At 49.1% G+C, this 16,560-nt stretch overlaps 2 protein-coding genes across 3 annotated transcripts in view; one reads left to right on the top strand and one right to left on the bottom strand.

Annotated features, from left to right (window-relative positions):
• LOC144126282 (leucine-rich repeat flightless-interacting protein 2) overlaps positions 1-753 on the bottom strand; it is a 49,078-nt gene extending 48,325 nt beyond the window's left edge. The window contains exon 1 of one of the 2 annotated variants that reach the window (XM_077660375.1): positions 150-753. The gene's annotated coding sequence lies outside the window, so the exon portion shown is untranslated. The remainder of the gene's footprint in view (positions 1-149) is intronic. The other variant, XM_077660376.1, reaches the window with a different exon arrangement.
• Positions 754-820: 67 nt separating this feature from the next.
• LOC144126279 (uncharacterized) overlaps positions 821-16,560 on the top strand; it is a 38,156-nt gene continuing 22,416 nt past the window's right edge. Inside the window, 6 exon segments of the mRNA XM_077660372.1 lie at positions 821-962; positions 3,646-3,720; positions 4,301-4,498; positions 11,977-12,024; positions 12,825-13,070; positions 13,793-13,933. Of these exon segments, the coding sequence (XP_077516498.1) occupies positions 885-962; positions 3,646-3,720; positions 4,301-4,498; positions 11,977-12,024; positions 12,825-13,070; positions 13,793-13,933 (786 nt within the window). The 5' untranslated portion in view covers positions 821-884.

Genomic DNA, 16,560 nt, shown 5'->3' with positions numbered 1-16,560 from the left:
AGGATGCTTGCGTGTAAGCGAGGAATGCCAAACGCGTCCATAAACTACGGTTTTGCGTAAGCGAAAATATCTCCTGCACTGGCACCTCAAATGCAGGCCACGGTTTTCTCACGCTGCTGCGGCGGAAAGGCTCTGTGTAGTATACTCACATCAGTATTGCACCGTGGCTGTCACACAGCCACACCTTGCCAGAGCAATTTTCCGTCGCCGACCTGTTAGTGCAGGCACGACACTGGTATAAGAGCAAGGAGACACATGTCCTCGTTGTTCCCGTGAGGACAGCCAGCCTTTGTAAGCACTTTTTCGGTGGACACTGGCACTGGCAGCGGTCGCCACAAGTGCGGGGGCGACGGTAATCGAGATGCGGACTATTCGAGCGGGGACACCCACTCGAAGTATTAACTAATGCCTCCTGAGCCTTGATATGGATGGCAGCATTCTATAGCCTAAGTTCTGCAAGGTGTTCACACATACACAATCACAACAGCAAGATCTTCACACGTGGTAGACGATCTTCAACAATCTTCGCGAGGTTCACAACCGCGCAAGCGCCATGATTTCCCGGACGTCTCCAAATACAGCGCAACATATACCGGAAGTGCATAATCTAATTGCATTACGATTTTCGTATCGAATGTCGGAATCAGTGACACTCACTTGCAATAATTTCGCGTGATTATAAGATGTGCGAAAATTACGATGATTTTATATATGTAATCGCGAAGTCGTGGGTGTGTGCCTGTGCCGTTCGTGCCAGGCATGCTAAAGGCAGCTGGCGTATGGAGGCTATCGTGCGAGTGGTTGATCGGCGCTGTTGAGCGGGGTTTCGGGTCAAATCGACGATGTTTTGTGGTATGAAACTCTCTTAGAGGTGCGCCCCAGAAATGTTCAAGCGTCTGAAGGAAAAAATTGTGGAAGAAGTGAAGCAGTCGCCCATACGATTTCCCCAGTTTCCAGGACAGGTGAGTTTGTTTACTCGCGAGCTTTCGTGTTGGACTTACTGTACCGTTGTCATGGCTTCTTGGGAAACGAACTGAGTTTTGGTTCAACACCTGTAAGCACTGCGCGTGCGATGAAGCGTCACCGGCACGCGCGGCCGCGTGGACATCACGAAGAACGATGACATCTGGTGAACGCGGATGACTCTCTAATTGCCGTTTATAATCGTGCCAAGGTGGTGCGAAGTCCGATCAGCGGCGTGGCACTTACGTTTTTTTTCTTCTTTGCTTTCCGGGAGTGTCAGTCTGTTAGGTTGAAATGTAGGTAAAAGAGGCCAAGGCTCATTGATACTATTTTCTAGACACGGGTGTCTTGTGAAAGTAGCAGCTCGTTTCCCGTGTTGTAGCAGTCATCGTAACCGGAGCTGTCTGTCTGAAGTGTTTAGACACGACGTTTTCAAGCGCTTCTGCTGATTGATTTCGAATATATCACAGCAGAAAATGCCACGGTTGGTTGCGACATCAGCCTGTGGTTTCCAGAATTTTCGTAACCCCACATCCACACATCCGAACCGGCGTCAGTGTCACCCTTGATTTTAGTGCGGACGTAAACCCGATGTAATTAACGCTGTGTACACCTCTCTCTTCAGCTGATGCGCTGCAGTAAAGCCTCAGGTAACTCCTTAACGCGCACGCCTCGTGACAATGGTACTTTCGTCAGCTTATAGCTTGCGTTGGCTTCGCTTACAGCACTCCTGTCACTTTACCTTGGCGAACTCGTAATAAAATGGCATTGTGCATCATTATTTGCCATTCGTGCCACTGTACCTTCGCGAGCTCAGAATAATTGATGGCATGTCGTTACTTTCCAGCTAACATGTTGGGACGTTATGTAGTTAGATACTTCAGTGTGGTGCATGATAAGAAGTGCTTGCACATAAGCATGAGTGTACAGCTTGTTTACATGCATTCAAAGACGGGCTGTGGAAAGCAGTGTAAGACAGTACTTACACAGTTTCACAGTAGCCTTATTTATTTATCTGTAAGAAGTAAAAACTTAGCGATGGAGACCTCTCAGTCATATTCTTTAGCAGCACCAGAAGATATCTGTAGTTCCTCCTTTTGAGTTTGCATACATGAGGTGACAACTTGCATAACATGGCACAAGCTTTTGGAAGGGAATAGTTTCTCTTACGCTCCACATGAGCCCATTGATACATGGCCATTTTGAACCCTTGAAAAGGACGAATAGTTCAAGTGCGGAAAAGTACACGCCCTGATCAGGGCAACTTTTTCTACAAGCTTGAAAATCTGAGAAAGCTTTGCATTGTTGCCATGCGGCCACATTTAGGTGGATTTTGATATCAATTCCGTGTTTGAAATCTGCATCACCTTGTGAAAATAATAGAGCCGTCTGTACTGTAGAGTGATTATTGTTGCATATTTGTTGCAGAGGAGACGTCTGTGAGTTTTTTCTGAAAGCACTCATGCAACTGAAACATGACTCTGCAAAGCTAAATGGGGGTTTCCGAAACTGCTGTAAAATAAAAATTTTCATGTAATCAATCAAGGGCATGAAAACATCTTGAGTGAACTACGCATTTATTTTTTAGCAAATTAATAATTTTACTTTGCTGTTTGCAAGTGAAGGCAACGTGCAATTTCCATAGCTCGTTAGAGCAATCAAGGGCACCTTCACTTCTACCCAGGACCCTGCAAATCACATATAGTTTGACAGCATCCAGGAATTTGCTTAGCTACTGGCACAAGGTCTACAGCATTTCATCTTTTCATGCCTGCTCCTCGCTGGCAACAGGCTCCAAAAACTTGTCATAGTTGAGGATGTCTGTCTCATCCACATCTGCAGTGCAATTGTTGCTTATGTAATTGCATGAGTTCACATGTGACGGTGTTGTATCAAGAGACCGTCCCCAGAGCCTGGAGTTACCTTCAACAATCTGCTGCTCAAGTCAAGCAAAATCAACCCTGTAGATACTTGATGGAAAATCCTGAAACCGGTGTGCTGAAAAGCATTTCGTAATCACTGTTTGCTTTGTTTCTCCTCCGTGCAGAAAGATGCAAGATTTCCATTTCTGAGTGTTACATCAGTGACGCTCATGCAGAATGGATGCAGAACATCAAACGTTTTAGGTTAGAAAAGTAGGCTGACTGTAATGTGGCCATTTTTAGCTTGGGGCTTTTTGTGTCACGTTATTTCACCTTATAAGCTTTATAAGACTAGTCTTAGTTTGTAAAATTAAGCTTCAAGATCTGTAAATACATTAAGCATTCTGGCTAACTGTCGAGGAATTGGAATTTGGCATGAAATCAAGCTTCAGCTTTGTTAGGACACATTGCCAAGTTCGTCAGGATGGACACACATTTTGCATGCAGAATTGCAATTTTGTGAGTGTCCTTTTTAATATGAAAGCATTAGAAGTGAGGTAGGAAAAGGCACTTTTTCTTTCCATGAAAGTTTCCACAGCTGAAAAGAGGTTGCCTGGTGGTGCTGGCGTGCAACTTGTAATCTTACGTATAGTTCAGCTTTTCTAACCATGAGTCTCGGTGCTTTGTTTACTAACAACCAGTAGTTAGAGATCATGTCCTGCGTACCATGAGTTGTGAAATTATATAGTTTACTACGCTGATAACTCTTAGTGAAGTGCTAGCTCGTGGGGCTGCTTATGTTTTTGAATGTGGCATGCAGGTGGGGCCTGGAGAATGTGGCAGCAACAGTGATGCCTCCTTCAGCATTACTGAGGATGACCAGCAACCAAACGAGGTAAAGCCTTTCACTTGTGAGGCAACTGCTACATTTTTCGGTCCCAAAGCATCCCAAGTAGACAACAGAAAATATGAACATTATTTTGGACTTTGTAGAGAAAAAGGTCCCTAACTAAAATGGTGAATTTCATTAAATAGTGCATAGGGAGTGCTAAGAACGAAAAATTGTGTGTGTTCTAATATTTTATGATGTCAAATGTGTTTTAATGTTTCAAAGTAGTGAACGATCATGAATTTGGGAAGTTGTACCAGAAAAATCTTGACAAGAAAATGCTTGTTGTTGTTTATGTTAGGCAGCATTGCAGCTGATTTTTGACTGTAAAATGAGCTTCCATTGTTATACAAAAGGCAGATTCTTTCTTTTCCTTCTGTTATCACTTTATCTTCTTTTTTATTTTTATCTTGATTTCGGCTGATGCAGTGTGAAAGCCTCAAGAAGCGGACCACAAAAATGCGTTTGCTGTCGATACTTAAGTGTACCATTGAAAGAGATGTCATGGTCTTCATGGAAACGAGGTGTGCATGTGCAGTGGTGTGAGGAAATCTGTCTACTAACAGTGAGTGTAAATTCCTTCCAGGAGGATGCAGCCAACAGCAGCACAGACCTGCTGCCACTGTACCGGCCACCTGAGAACAGTCCAGCCTTGGTCGCCCCATCAGATGCGGAGAGTGAGCCCGAGGAGCTCAGCTTGGACCTGGTCTCCAAGGAGCAGCTCTGGGCAGCCTTTCAGACGGCACGTGCACGTGTCCGCAAGTACCGGAACAAGTACTCGGAGGCAAGTACTATAGAACAATCTCTTTTATCGTGTGTGTATGTGTGTGCACGTGCGTGGGTGCAAAAGATGGGCAATTGTTTCGAACTTTCGTTTTGTTTTAAACAAGTAGTAGACTGTGACAACTGCCTTGCTCTAGTGGGCATGTTTCTCTAATAGTTTCTGACAAGTCACATCATGTTTTAAGTGCTTTAAGGGCAGTATTCTACTGAGAGATTTTGTAGCGATAGCTACATTACGGTAGCATTTCGAGCCTTCAACGTGGCGGCGCCGCCACGCTGTCACGTGGTTGGTCATGTGGTGCGGAGCAGCTGCCGGCGACGCGGTGCCGTGGCTGATCACGTGGTTGGTCACGTGGTTGGTCACGTGACCAAGTTCCACTCGGCCAGCTGTAGCTATCGCGTCACTCCAGGTTTAACCAGAGCTAAACCACCACCAATTTTTTTATAGTACAGGTGGAAAACTGGCACTGAGCATACAATGGTTATGCAGTGTTACAGGTAACATAACTTGCTTTGAAAGTGGAAGACAAGGAGTTGCCACTGTAGCTAAGTTGGTGAGCAGAGCTTACGACAAGTGGAGGATGTAGGTTTAGTTTCTATCAATGACTTGCTGTCTTTCTACTCTGTCAAATTTTCACCCACCTAAATGATTATACTCAGTCTTTTCTTGTCCAAACAACAATATTGTCATGGTATTGGTCGCAATTAGAATGTCCTTTAGCAGGAGCTCTACTGGCAGTTCCAGAGCGTGATCATGAGAGACTTGGTAGCTTGACTTAGCTCCTTCCTGTCATGTGCCACCTAGCATTCCCCCTTTCTTAAACACGCACGCACACACACGCACACGCGCGCGCACACACGAACAGTGAGCACTGAAAGTCACAGAAAGCTAAAAAGTGCCAGTCCACTACCTCTGGAGCCTGACCCGACCCTGGCAAAACTGCAGCCGTGGCTAGCCTTTTTCCCAGTTTTCGTGACTAGGCTTGTGCGCATACTATCGTTGTTTCATAGGAAATTTCGCTGACAGTGCTGGACCACTGACTTGTCTCAAGATAGATGATCAGCCTTTCGTTTGGTCCGATGAGCAGGACACAGTAGCCGAACTTCAATGTCGTCTCTTCAAGCACCACCTAGCAATTAGATAATAAAATAATAGGAGCATTCCTCCACGCTTTCCTTTGGTTTCCAAGACCATTAGCTTCACTGATGTGCACTACAGATAGGCAGTACTAGAGACATACCGAAGATGGCATTCGCACTCTCAGGCTCAGCACATGTAAGAGAAATAAAACGAGCACCGTCTTCTATGGCTGTATATCGAGCATTTAGTCAAGTTACTTTGGTGCAAACTAACAGAGAGAGAAAGAGGGATAGTTTTACTGTGGGAAAGAGTGGAGAGGGTGGCCAGAGGAACATGTCCCCAGCCTGCTACTCCACACTAGGGGAGAGGGAAAAGAAAAGGGGAGAAACGGGGGGAGAGCGAAGGTTGCAGGTGACAATAGCGTAATGGAATGAGCTGCACACGTACAAGGCCAGATACACACAGGTATCATGCGCATAGTCTGATTCCCCTTCAAAGACGGGTGTCGAGCCCTGTGTCACACAACAGCAGCTTTTGCGATGCCTGAGGCCAAATGCACACAGCCTTTATACACATTGCCAGCTTCTAGTACTAATTGTTTGGTGCTTGTGATAATGACCTGAGATATCAGTTGATGGTGGATATGAAATCCAAGGAACAAGCCTTATTTGCTTAGTTCAGGTACCACGAAAAACTTGCGAGATTCGGACAAACACCCAGTAGATAGAGTATCTTTTGAGCATATGTCAGGCTTTGCAACACACTTTTATTGTGCCATTTAAAAAAGTTAGCTTCGAAATGGCATAGCATACTTTCTTACAATTTTCTTCAGAGCACTCTTTAACTGTTAACCAACAGCCACCTCCATGAATACTCTATGAAACAAGAAAAATATTTCTAAAAGTTTTGTTTGCATGTGTTTCTATGGGTTGTACTCCTGCCCTGCACTCCAAGTCAGGGGTGTTGCAAATGGGTTGCAAGCCCCAAGGGTAGCGTTGGCCTGGCGGCCTGGGGCACAGCTGGAAACATCCGAAGGTCCCGGCAAAGGATGAGTCGACTGGCAACAGAACAACTTGTTTATTCTGGCATCGCAAAAGAGCAGCCGGTCAGGGCGACCACGTTACTCGAAGGAAGGAATCGGAGTCTCTCGTTGGCGTCCGGGGCAGCTCCCTTTATACCCACGGAGTCGAGGGCAAGAAGGAACGGCTTGGGAAGAGGCGTCCGATACGGCGACGCTTGAACATGTCCAGACGTGACGGGCGCGTCCGCCGGGCCGGCGCCGGTCAGACCTCCTCGCCTCCCAGTTGGGGAGCTCCTCTCCCCGGCTGCCGCGCTTTGACAAGCGTGGGCACCAACATGCACACACACACGCACGCACGCACGACGACACGTGGCACTGAAACCTGCCTGGACGCGCTTGGCGGGAGGCGTTGCGGCAGCGATGAACGGGCCCAAAATGACCGCCACTTTGAACGAAGCCGCGGCGTCCGTTGCATCCGCGCCGGCTATACCGCGCGTCGTAGGCGAGATGTAACAGACCGCCCCGCCGGGAGAAGGAGATCCCGATGGCCAGGGGACTGCATCCGCTGCCCAGAGGGATGTCGCTCGATGATGCTCGTAATCGAAACCGGTCGTCCCCCGACGTTGCTTGAGCGCAGCACACAGAGAAGGCCTCGTTCTCGGGTTCAGGATCACATAGGACACTGCAAAGTCACTTCGGGAGAGTTGCCATTTTTGTGCTCGTTCCCAGCAAGCGTTAGAACTACGCCGAAACGCAACCGCTCAGTCAGCAAGCACGAGACAACCCTCACTAAGCTCTGCCAGGCTCTTTCCCCTTTTATACTACTGCCTAGTTCCTTACAGTAGTCAAGCAGCACTCAGAACGCGTCCACAAATTGGAAAATTGCACTAGAAAGCACATAATCACTTTGAAACACTAAACAAAAGCAATATGTTAAAAATCCTGCCTCAGGAAGAAAACATCAGTAACCAACAACTTTGAGGCGGATTCCTACGTTAGGGGCTTCGACTTAAGCCATCGGCGTTACCGTTGAGACTCCCCTTTTTGTAACGCACCTCAAAGGAATATTGTTGCAAAGCGAGGCTCCAGCGCAGGAGGCGGCCATTTTTGGGAGAGATGGTCTGCAGCCATTGGAGAGGGCAGTGATCCGTCTCAATGATAAACCTCGAGCCGGCTAGGTAGCATGACAATTTCTGAACGGCCCACACGAGACACGCACACTCTTTCTCAGTGGCGCTGTACGCCTGCTCACGACAGGTCAGCTTACGACTAGCATACAGGACGGGGTGTTCCACTTCTCCATTGTCCCTTTGGCACAGTACAACGCCCATGCCTCGCTCACTAGCATCGCACTGAACAACGAACCCTTTTGTGTAGTCTGGCGATCGTAGCACAGGCTGGCTTGTTAGGGCGCTCTTTAGGGCGCTAAAAGCTCTTTCCTTTGTCTCGCCCCAGACGACTGTTTGGGGCTCTGTTTTTCTTAGAGCATCCGTCAGGGGAGCCGCGATATTGGAGTACCTGGGGATGTACCTCTGATAGTAGCCGGCGACACCTAAGAACGACCGAATATCGGTCTTCGTGCGCGGTTGCGGGAAGTCTCGCACAGCGGCCACCTTTATTTCAGAGGGGCGGCGACGACCCTGTCCAATCACGTGACCGAGGTAGACAACCTCGGCCTGTGCTAATTGGCACTTGGGAGCCTTGACTGTCAAGCCCGCTTCGCGCAGGCGGGTTAGCACTGCCCGCAAGTGTGCCATATGCTCAGACCAGGATGCGGAGAATATCGCTACGTCGTCTAAATACGGTAAAGCGAATTCTTCCTGTCCCCGCAACACTTTGTCCATGAGGCTTGAAAAGCAGTATGGCGCGTTCTTCAAACCAAAACTCAAAACTTTAGGACGGAATGTTCCCATTGGTGAAATGAACGCCGCATACCTACTAGCCTCTTCTGTAAGTGGAACCTGCCAATAACCCCTGACAAGATCTAGGGTGGAAATAAACTGAGCGCTACTAACTTTCTCAAGGCGCTCCTCGATGTTAGGGATCAGATAAATTTGATCCTTAGTGATGGAATTAAGCCTGCGGTAGTCGACGCAAGGACGAGGTTCCTTGCCCGGTACCTCAACTAAAATCAAAGGGGAGGTATAATCACTCTCACCCGCCTCAATAACACCGAGCTGTAGCATTTTCTTTACCTCAGCCTCCATAATATCGCGCTGGCGGGGTGACACCCGGTACGCCTTAGATCGTACTGGCTCTGGGGAGGTAAGTTCTATATCATGAGTAAGGACAGAAGTCCTACCAGGCCTCTCAGAGAACTGACCTTGAAACTCTTGTAAGAGTTGGTGTAGTTCGGTTTTCTGCTCAGGCGACAGCGGTGCTTTAATGATTAAGTCACTAATGACCTGATCAGTGTCTTCCCTGTTCGTCACTGAGCCTAGTCCCGGAAGCTCGACCGGAAGCTCTTCTAACTTTCCCGTGTCGTGCATTTCATCTCCAGTACCTGGTGCCTTCAACGCTACAGGCTCAATTTTATCCAGTTCGGACGTGCTCGGAATATCAGCTTGCTGCGCGTCCGACCCTTTCTCATTGTTCGACAACGTCGGCCCCGCAACTACCGCCTTTGCAGCGAGCTCCCGAACTCTCGATCTGGTTAAGGCCTGAACGCTAGCCTCACCAAACAAAAGCCCCTTCTCGCGCAGGAGGTGATCGGACCTGTTCGAAAATAGGTACGGGTACTGGGGGGGCAGCATAGATGACACTGCGGCCTCCGTCTCAAGTGCTCCGAAAGGTCCTTCAATAAGCACTTTTGCTATGGGCAGACACACGCTATGAGCTTCCACGGCTTGCTTGATCCATGCGCACTCGCCCGTGAACATATCGGGTTCTACGTAAGAGGGGTGAACTACATCTATTGTAGCTGCAGAATCACGAAGCACTCGGCACTCTTTCCCGTTCACGAGGAAGTCTCGCATGTAAGGCTCGAGAAGCTTCATGTTCTCGTCAGCGCTACATAATGACAAACACACGACTTTTCTTTTTGTTTCTGGACACTGCGCCGAAAAGTGACCCGGCTTCTGGCACGTATAACACACGCGCGCTTGCCTCCTCTCGAACCGCTTTCTGCGTTCGGCTTCGGCTGCCGCCGTCTCCTTACGTTCGGTCGGACTGCTTTCACTCGCATCCGCACTACGCGTGTCCCCCCTTGCTCTCATGGGTGTGAACTTCGGCCTCTCAGACTTGGAGCCAAATTCACCCTTTTGACCGTCCTTAGCTCCGCGAGCCCGACGCGTCACAAACTCCTCGGCTAGCTCGGCGGCTTTAGCCACTGTACTAACGTCTGGCCTATCCAAGACCCAGTACCGCACGTTCTCAGGTAACCGACTATAAAACTGTTCCAGCCCGAAACACTGCAGAATTTTCTCGTGGTCACCAAACGCTTTCTCTTCTTTGAGCCACTCCTGCATGTTTGACATAAGCCTGTAGGCAAACTCTGTATATGACTCATTTCTGCCTTTTTAATTTTCCCGAAACTTCCGACGGAACGCCTCCGCTGACAGCCTGTACTTTTTTAGCAGACTTGATTTCACTTGGTCGAAATCCTCTGCCTCCTCTCTCTTCAAGTGAGCGACTACGTCGGCTGCCTCGGCGGGTAACAAAGTGAGCAAGCACTGTGGCCACGTTTCCCGAGAGAACCCCTGCTTCTCGCACGTTCGCTCAAAGTTAACCAGGAACAAACCAATGTCCTCTCCAAGCTTAAACGGCCGCATCAGGTCAGTCATTTTGAACGATACCCGTTCTCCTGCACCCTGTGCCTGACTTCCATTACGAGCGCGTTCCATCTCTACCTCGAGACGCTTCATTTCCAAAGCGTGTTGACGGTCGCGCTCGTCTTTCTCTTTTTGTTCTTTACGTTCGCGCTCGTCTTTCTCTTTTTGCTCCCTCTCCTCAATGGTCTCAAGGCATTCCGACAGCTCGTCATCCTCAGCCTCCAACTCAAGAATAGCCCTTAGCAGTTCTGGTTTTCTGAGTTTGTCTGAGACATTCAGACCCAACTCTCTTGCAAGCTCCAGCTATTTCGGTTTGCGCAACGACTTCAAATCCATGGCTGCTCCGAATGCTGCTTTCTCTACTGCCTACTATTGTCTTGCCGCAAACTAACCCGGCAGCAACAACAACACAATTACCAGCTCTGTTTCTGACACTAACAAAAGCCTGGCAAAACTCAGAAGAAGAAAGTCCCGCACTCACCAAACCTCGCAGCCAAGAATTCAGCGCAGTCGTTCCGCTGCAGGCAACCACTCATCACACAGGGCTCGTTGCACTGCTCCCGGATGGTCGTTGTGCTGCTCAGCATACAGTTGACCGCATATCTTCGCTGCTGCCCTCCGTTGTCGGGATCCCACCGCTGGCAACCAGTTGTTGCAAATGGGTTGCAAGCCCCAAGGTTAGCGTTGGCCTGGCGGCCTGGGGCACAGCTGGAAACATCCGAAGGTCCCGGCAAAGGATGAGTCGACTGGCAACAGAACAACTTGTTTATTCTGGCATCGCAAAAGAGCAGCCGGTCAGGGCGACCACGTTACTCGAAGGAAGGAATCGGAGTCTCTCGTTGGCGTCCGGGGCAGCTCCCTTTATACCCACGGAGTCGAGGGCAAGAAGGAACGGCTTGGGAAGAGGCGTCCGATACGGCGACGCTGAACATGTCCAGACGTGACGGGCGCGTCCGCCGGGCTGGCGCCGGTCAGACCTCCTCGCCTCCCAGTTGGGGAGCTCCTCTCCCCGGCTGCCGCGCTTTGACAAGCGTGGGCACCAACATGCACACACACACACACACGCACGCACGACGACACGTGGCACTGAAACCTGCCTGGACGCGCTTGGCGGGAGGCGTTGCGGCAGCGATGAACGGGCCCAAAATGACCGCCACTTTGAACGAAGCCGCAGCGTCCGTTGCATCCGCGCCGGCTATACCGCGCGTCGTAGGCGAGACGTAACAGGGGTGTCTTCCATGGTCATGTGTCGTGAAGCTTTAAAAATCGTTTTTGAAATGACGTTTCATACTTCCATGTTCAGTTTTAGGATGTGCTAGGCTATTCTTCATGAAGGGACGACATGATAGGCGTGCTGCGAAATCAGAAAACTTGGTTGAAAATTTTTGTTTGCATATATTCTATGTGCTGTAACCCCAGCTTTTACCCCCGGCCAGCACTGGTGTTGGCAAGAGCCTTCTATTTTTGTAAACACTGTGTTAGTCTATAAGCAGATTGCGCAGTTTCTTCAGTGGAAGTTGATGTTGTGTTCTGTGATCTATGTTGAATGCACTGATAGCTGGCAGACTGCTTGTAAGTGTTTGCATCAGTCTTGTCTTGGAATGCAGGCTGTGCAAGCATACCGGTCCCTGGATACCGAGAAAGAAAAGATTAGGGTAAGTCCACTGATTGCATGATGCACTGGAAAATATAGTGCTGTTATCTCCACATTTGTTGTTCATACAATAACTACATTGTTAATTCTTTTCATTAGCTTCCTTGAACACTGAGCACAGGCCCATGGAATGAGCTGTTACCAGTTCTAGTGAAATCTGTTAAGACAGCAGCCCCTGGACTGAATCATGCTGTGCGCATCATCTCATTCGCTGCTTTATTTGTGCATCAGCTCTTCAAGGCCTCAGACACCAAACTTTGATGACTTCTTTTTTTTTTTCATGGAATTTTGCATAGGACATGAGTGAACATAGATCACCACATGGAATTCACGTACTCCCACTAAATAACTGGTTATTGAATTTCCCCTGCATTGTCGGTTTTTGTTTCAGCCGCTGAACGACCGCTGTGATGTCATAGGTAGTGGTTATGAGATCGTGTGAGGCATATAAAAGCTTCAATACAGTCATTGCTGTGTTGTTTTCACTCTTACATTAGCCTGCACCTAGAGCCATAATAACAGTGATTGAACCTATTATATTGCAATTTTGCTGGGGGAGGAGCAGGGGGGGGGGGGGGGGGGGGGTTGTAGCACATCAGACAGGAAATGCCGTTATAAGTTATTTACCAGGCAGAGGCGAATTCCACATGGGGATGCATATTTACTAGTGTCTTACCCGTCCTTCCAAGAGGGGGAGAAAGGAAAACATAACGAAAAATTTTGTCTCTGCACTTTTAAGGTCATGTAACAGAATTTACTATGGTGGCTGTGCTGAGACAAGACTATTTGGGCTCCATGCAGCGTATCCTGAGTGAGAGCCAGGACAAGGCCCTGCGCCGCATGGGTGAGCTGCGAGAGCAGGCCCAGCTGGAGCAGCAGGCTAAGGCACACCTAGAGGAGAACCTGCGATGCCAGCTGGAGGAGAAGGAACATATCATCCAGACACTGGAGACCAAAGTGTCCCTGCTCAAGGCAAACAATGCCATTCCAGGGGCCCCCTGCGAGTCTACCGGCCAAGAGGAAGAACTGGCACACTACAGGGAGAAGGTTGGTACCAACCAGCACAGTCACTTTTAAAGCCCGTTCTCACATGTTAGTCGCAAAGGTTGTGCGACTGTGTCAGTCATAAACCAACAGTTGCAAATGGTCGCATTGGTTTAAAAGCTTCAGTTGCAGGCCGTTTGCATGCTGCTTGATGATTGTTTAACTTTGCGACCGCGGGTCACAAACCGCTAACTAATCAGTGGTGCCTCTGAAGTAAACAGCAGCTTGTTTCACATCTGGCTTCTCTTTGCTGGTTGCTGGTAACAGTCAAGATCTACTCTCATTCCGAACAACACCAATTCAGGAAAACGGCCCGTGGGTTGCTCTTGCAAGTGTGAACATCAGTACAGTAGAGCCGCTTCCTGGTCACAAGCGACAGCCACTCATGCGTCCTTCGTGACTCGCAAGTGTGAATGGGCCTTTCAACTGTTGTCTTTTTCTATCTGCTTACGGTTATAGAACTGCCATTGCTGGGGCAAATGTATATGCTACCTCATTCTTCTGAGGTCTGTTTTGGGATAGGAGTCGCAGAAGTTTGGTGCTGGTATGTCCCCTTGACTGGAGCTTTGTTGTCCGAGGGCTGTACGTTTCAGTTAGGCAGGAGAGTTGCTCATGCGAACTTTCCCGAAAAATCAGTACTACTGTGTTTGATGTAGGCACAAAGGGAGGACACTTCTTTGGCTATGTCATGTTGAAATGAAGGACTCTTCCTTGTGGCATTGCAGGTTCAGCGCCTCGAAACCTTGATGGCCAAATGCAAGGACACAATCCAGAACAGCCGCGAGCGTTCCACCCAGCTGATGCAGGAGAGGGAAGCACTGGCCCGAGCACTCGATGAAAAGGGACGCCAGCTGCAGCAGTTACAGGTGTGGTTTCCTTGTGCACCTGCATTCGCACCACTTACAACAGTGCAGCCTGTGAGTGCATAGAACATACCGTATTTACACGATTTTTGAAATTTAAAATTCCGAAGTGGAGGGGTTCGACTTACAATCGAAATGAAACCTTGAACTGCCAATAAAAGCAAGAAAAACAATCTATCAGGGACGCTACTGCGATGTTAGAAGTTTTTGTTTGCTCTACGGCTCCAAGCGTAGCATTCAGGTATTCTGCGGGCTTTTTGGCCAGGATTTTTCATTTTTTATTTTTACTGCGCACACCGGTACCCACCGCAATGGTTCAGTGCTACTGAACAGGGTACCCGGGTTGGAACCCGACCGCGGCGGCAGTGTTTCGATGGAAGCGAAACGCAAAGACGCCCGTGTGCTGTGCGATGTCAGTACAGCAGGTTAAAAATCCCCAGGTGGTCGAAATTATTCGGGAGCCCTTCACTACGGCACCTCTTTCTTCCTTTCTTCTTTCACTCCCTCCTTTATCTCTTCCCTTACAACTGGGTTTCCGCCGATATTTGAGACAAATACTGCGCCACTTCCTTTCCCCCAAAACCAATTTCATTTCACTCGCGGGAAGGGCCGCTGTCCCGCTGTTCCAATCGCGGAGTCTGCGCCAGCGCCCGGGAGTGTCGCTAGCTGATGGAAGAGCCACTATTTCAGTTGGTTGCGCAATACGTAACAGCGGCGCTTCTGGGGAATGCCGATGTTTGCTGGAAGAGCCAAGGCCCGGCACCGATCACTCTTTGTTTGGTGGTGCTTGGAGTTGGTGCTTTTGACTCGACTGCCGGCCGCGTGCGTCGCCATGAGCTCTCCCGGTTCGAAAAGCATTCGGCGCTCATTCACTGCAGCGTTCAAGAGGGAGGCCATCATTTACGCCGAAGAAATGAGCAACTGCGCGGCGGGCCGCCTTTTCTGAACGGTTGGTGCGGGAGTGGCGGAAGCAGCGAGACAAATTTTCGATTGCGACTCCAAGCGAAGAGGTTTCCGTGGGCCAAAGTCGGGACGCTTTCTGGAGCTGAAGGTCAAGCTTGCAGCGTATGTCACCGAAATACGTGATCGGTCCCTTCCAGTGACATGCGAAATGATCACGCAACAAGGCCGGATCTTTGCTGCGGAAGCTGGAATACTCCGAACAGACTTCAAAGCCAGCAGGGCTTGGGCTTCGAAATTTATGAGGAGGGCTGGCTTCTCTCTTCGTCGGCGTACTAGTGTATGCCAGAAGCTGCCTGCTGCTTACGAGGAGAAAGTTCTCGCCTTCCATAGGCACTACCTCAAGCTCCGCGACTCGCGGCGATACCTGCTCGGCCAAATCGGCAATGCGGACCAGACTCCCGTCTACTTCGATATGACGAGCAACACAACAGTGAGCGTGAGGGGAGCTCGCGAGGTTAAGCTTCTCACGACGGGAAACGAGAAACTTCGGTTCACTGTTATGCTATCATGCTTGGCAGATGGCACAAAGCTCCGACCGTACATCGTCTTCAAAAGAAAAACTATGCCAAAGGAAATGTTCCCGAAAGGTGTGATTGTGCGAGTGAACGAAAAAGGCTTTATGACGGACGACTTAGTTATTGATTGGTACCGTCGGGTGTGGCTTTTGAGGCCAGGGGCATCCCTCAAAATTCGCAATCCGAACCACCTCGTGCTGGACTCATTTCGCGGCCACCTTACCGCGAAAGTGAAGGCAGAGCTCCGAAAAGAAGATACAGATATGCTGGTGATTCCTGGCGGTCTGACGGGGCAGCTGCAGCCGCTAGACGTTGGCATTAACAAGCCATTCAAGGACTTGCTCTGGCATGAGTACAACGAGTGGCTGGCGGCAGAAGGGCGGGAACTTACGCCAACGGGGCGCGTGAAGAGAGCCTCCCTGGTGGCTGTGTGTGGGTGGGTGATTTCCGCTTGGGCGGCCGTTCCACGCAATGTCGTGGTGCGGTCATTTAGGAAGTGCGGGCTTTCCATGGAGGACGATGTGCTGTGGGATCACAGCGGCGACGACGACGACGATGACAGCAGTACCACTGAAGATGACTCAAGTGAGGATGAATGGCCCATCTATACAATAAATTTTCGTTTTTGAAGCGTTCCACCGGTGTTTTTTTTTCGGACATGCGATTTGGGGGGGTCGACTTACAATCGTGTAAATACAATACCTGTTGCTCATTGGAATGCTGACATTTCTGACACTGCATCATTTCAGTACTGGCTCCAGTGGACTTTATCACTGTGGCATTTGCAGATCCATTTACCATTCACATTGGTATCTCTCAATTACTGTAATTACATCTTAGGTCAATGAATATATTTTAGCCGGTATAGTTTGAACTCGCGTTTTAGACATTTTAATATTATAGGGTTGTGCAAATAGTTGACTGTTTCGAATATCGAAGTAAATAACGCGGTATTCGACTCAGGCTTTAGAACAGATAGCAGTATTTGGAAAATTAGAGTATTTTCCCAGTATTTCAAAGCTCGAGAATCCAGGAAAATAAGCTGCTAGAAGAAGCATTCGAAGGTCTTATGCATGCTGTGGCACTTGCATGTGATCGCACCGCACTGCATGTTGGCATGTGTTGTGCACAAAGTGTAGTGGCCATGGCCGC

Source organism: Amblyomma americanum, chromosome 3 (assembly GCF_052857255.1).
Source record: "Amblyomma americanum isolate KBUSLIRL-KWMA chromosome 3, ASM5285725v1, whole genome shotgun sequence".
NCBI lineage: Eukaryota > Metazoa > Arthropoda > Arachnida > Ixodida > Ixodidae > Amblyomma > Amblyomma americanum.
This window is presented reverse-complemented; position numbering and strand designations above follow the sequence as displayed.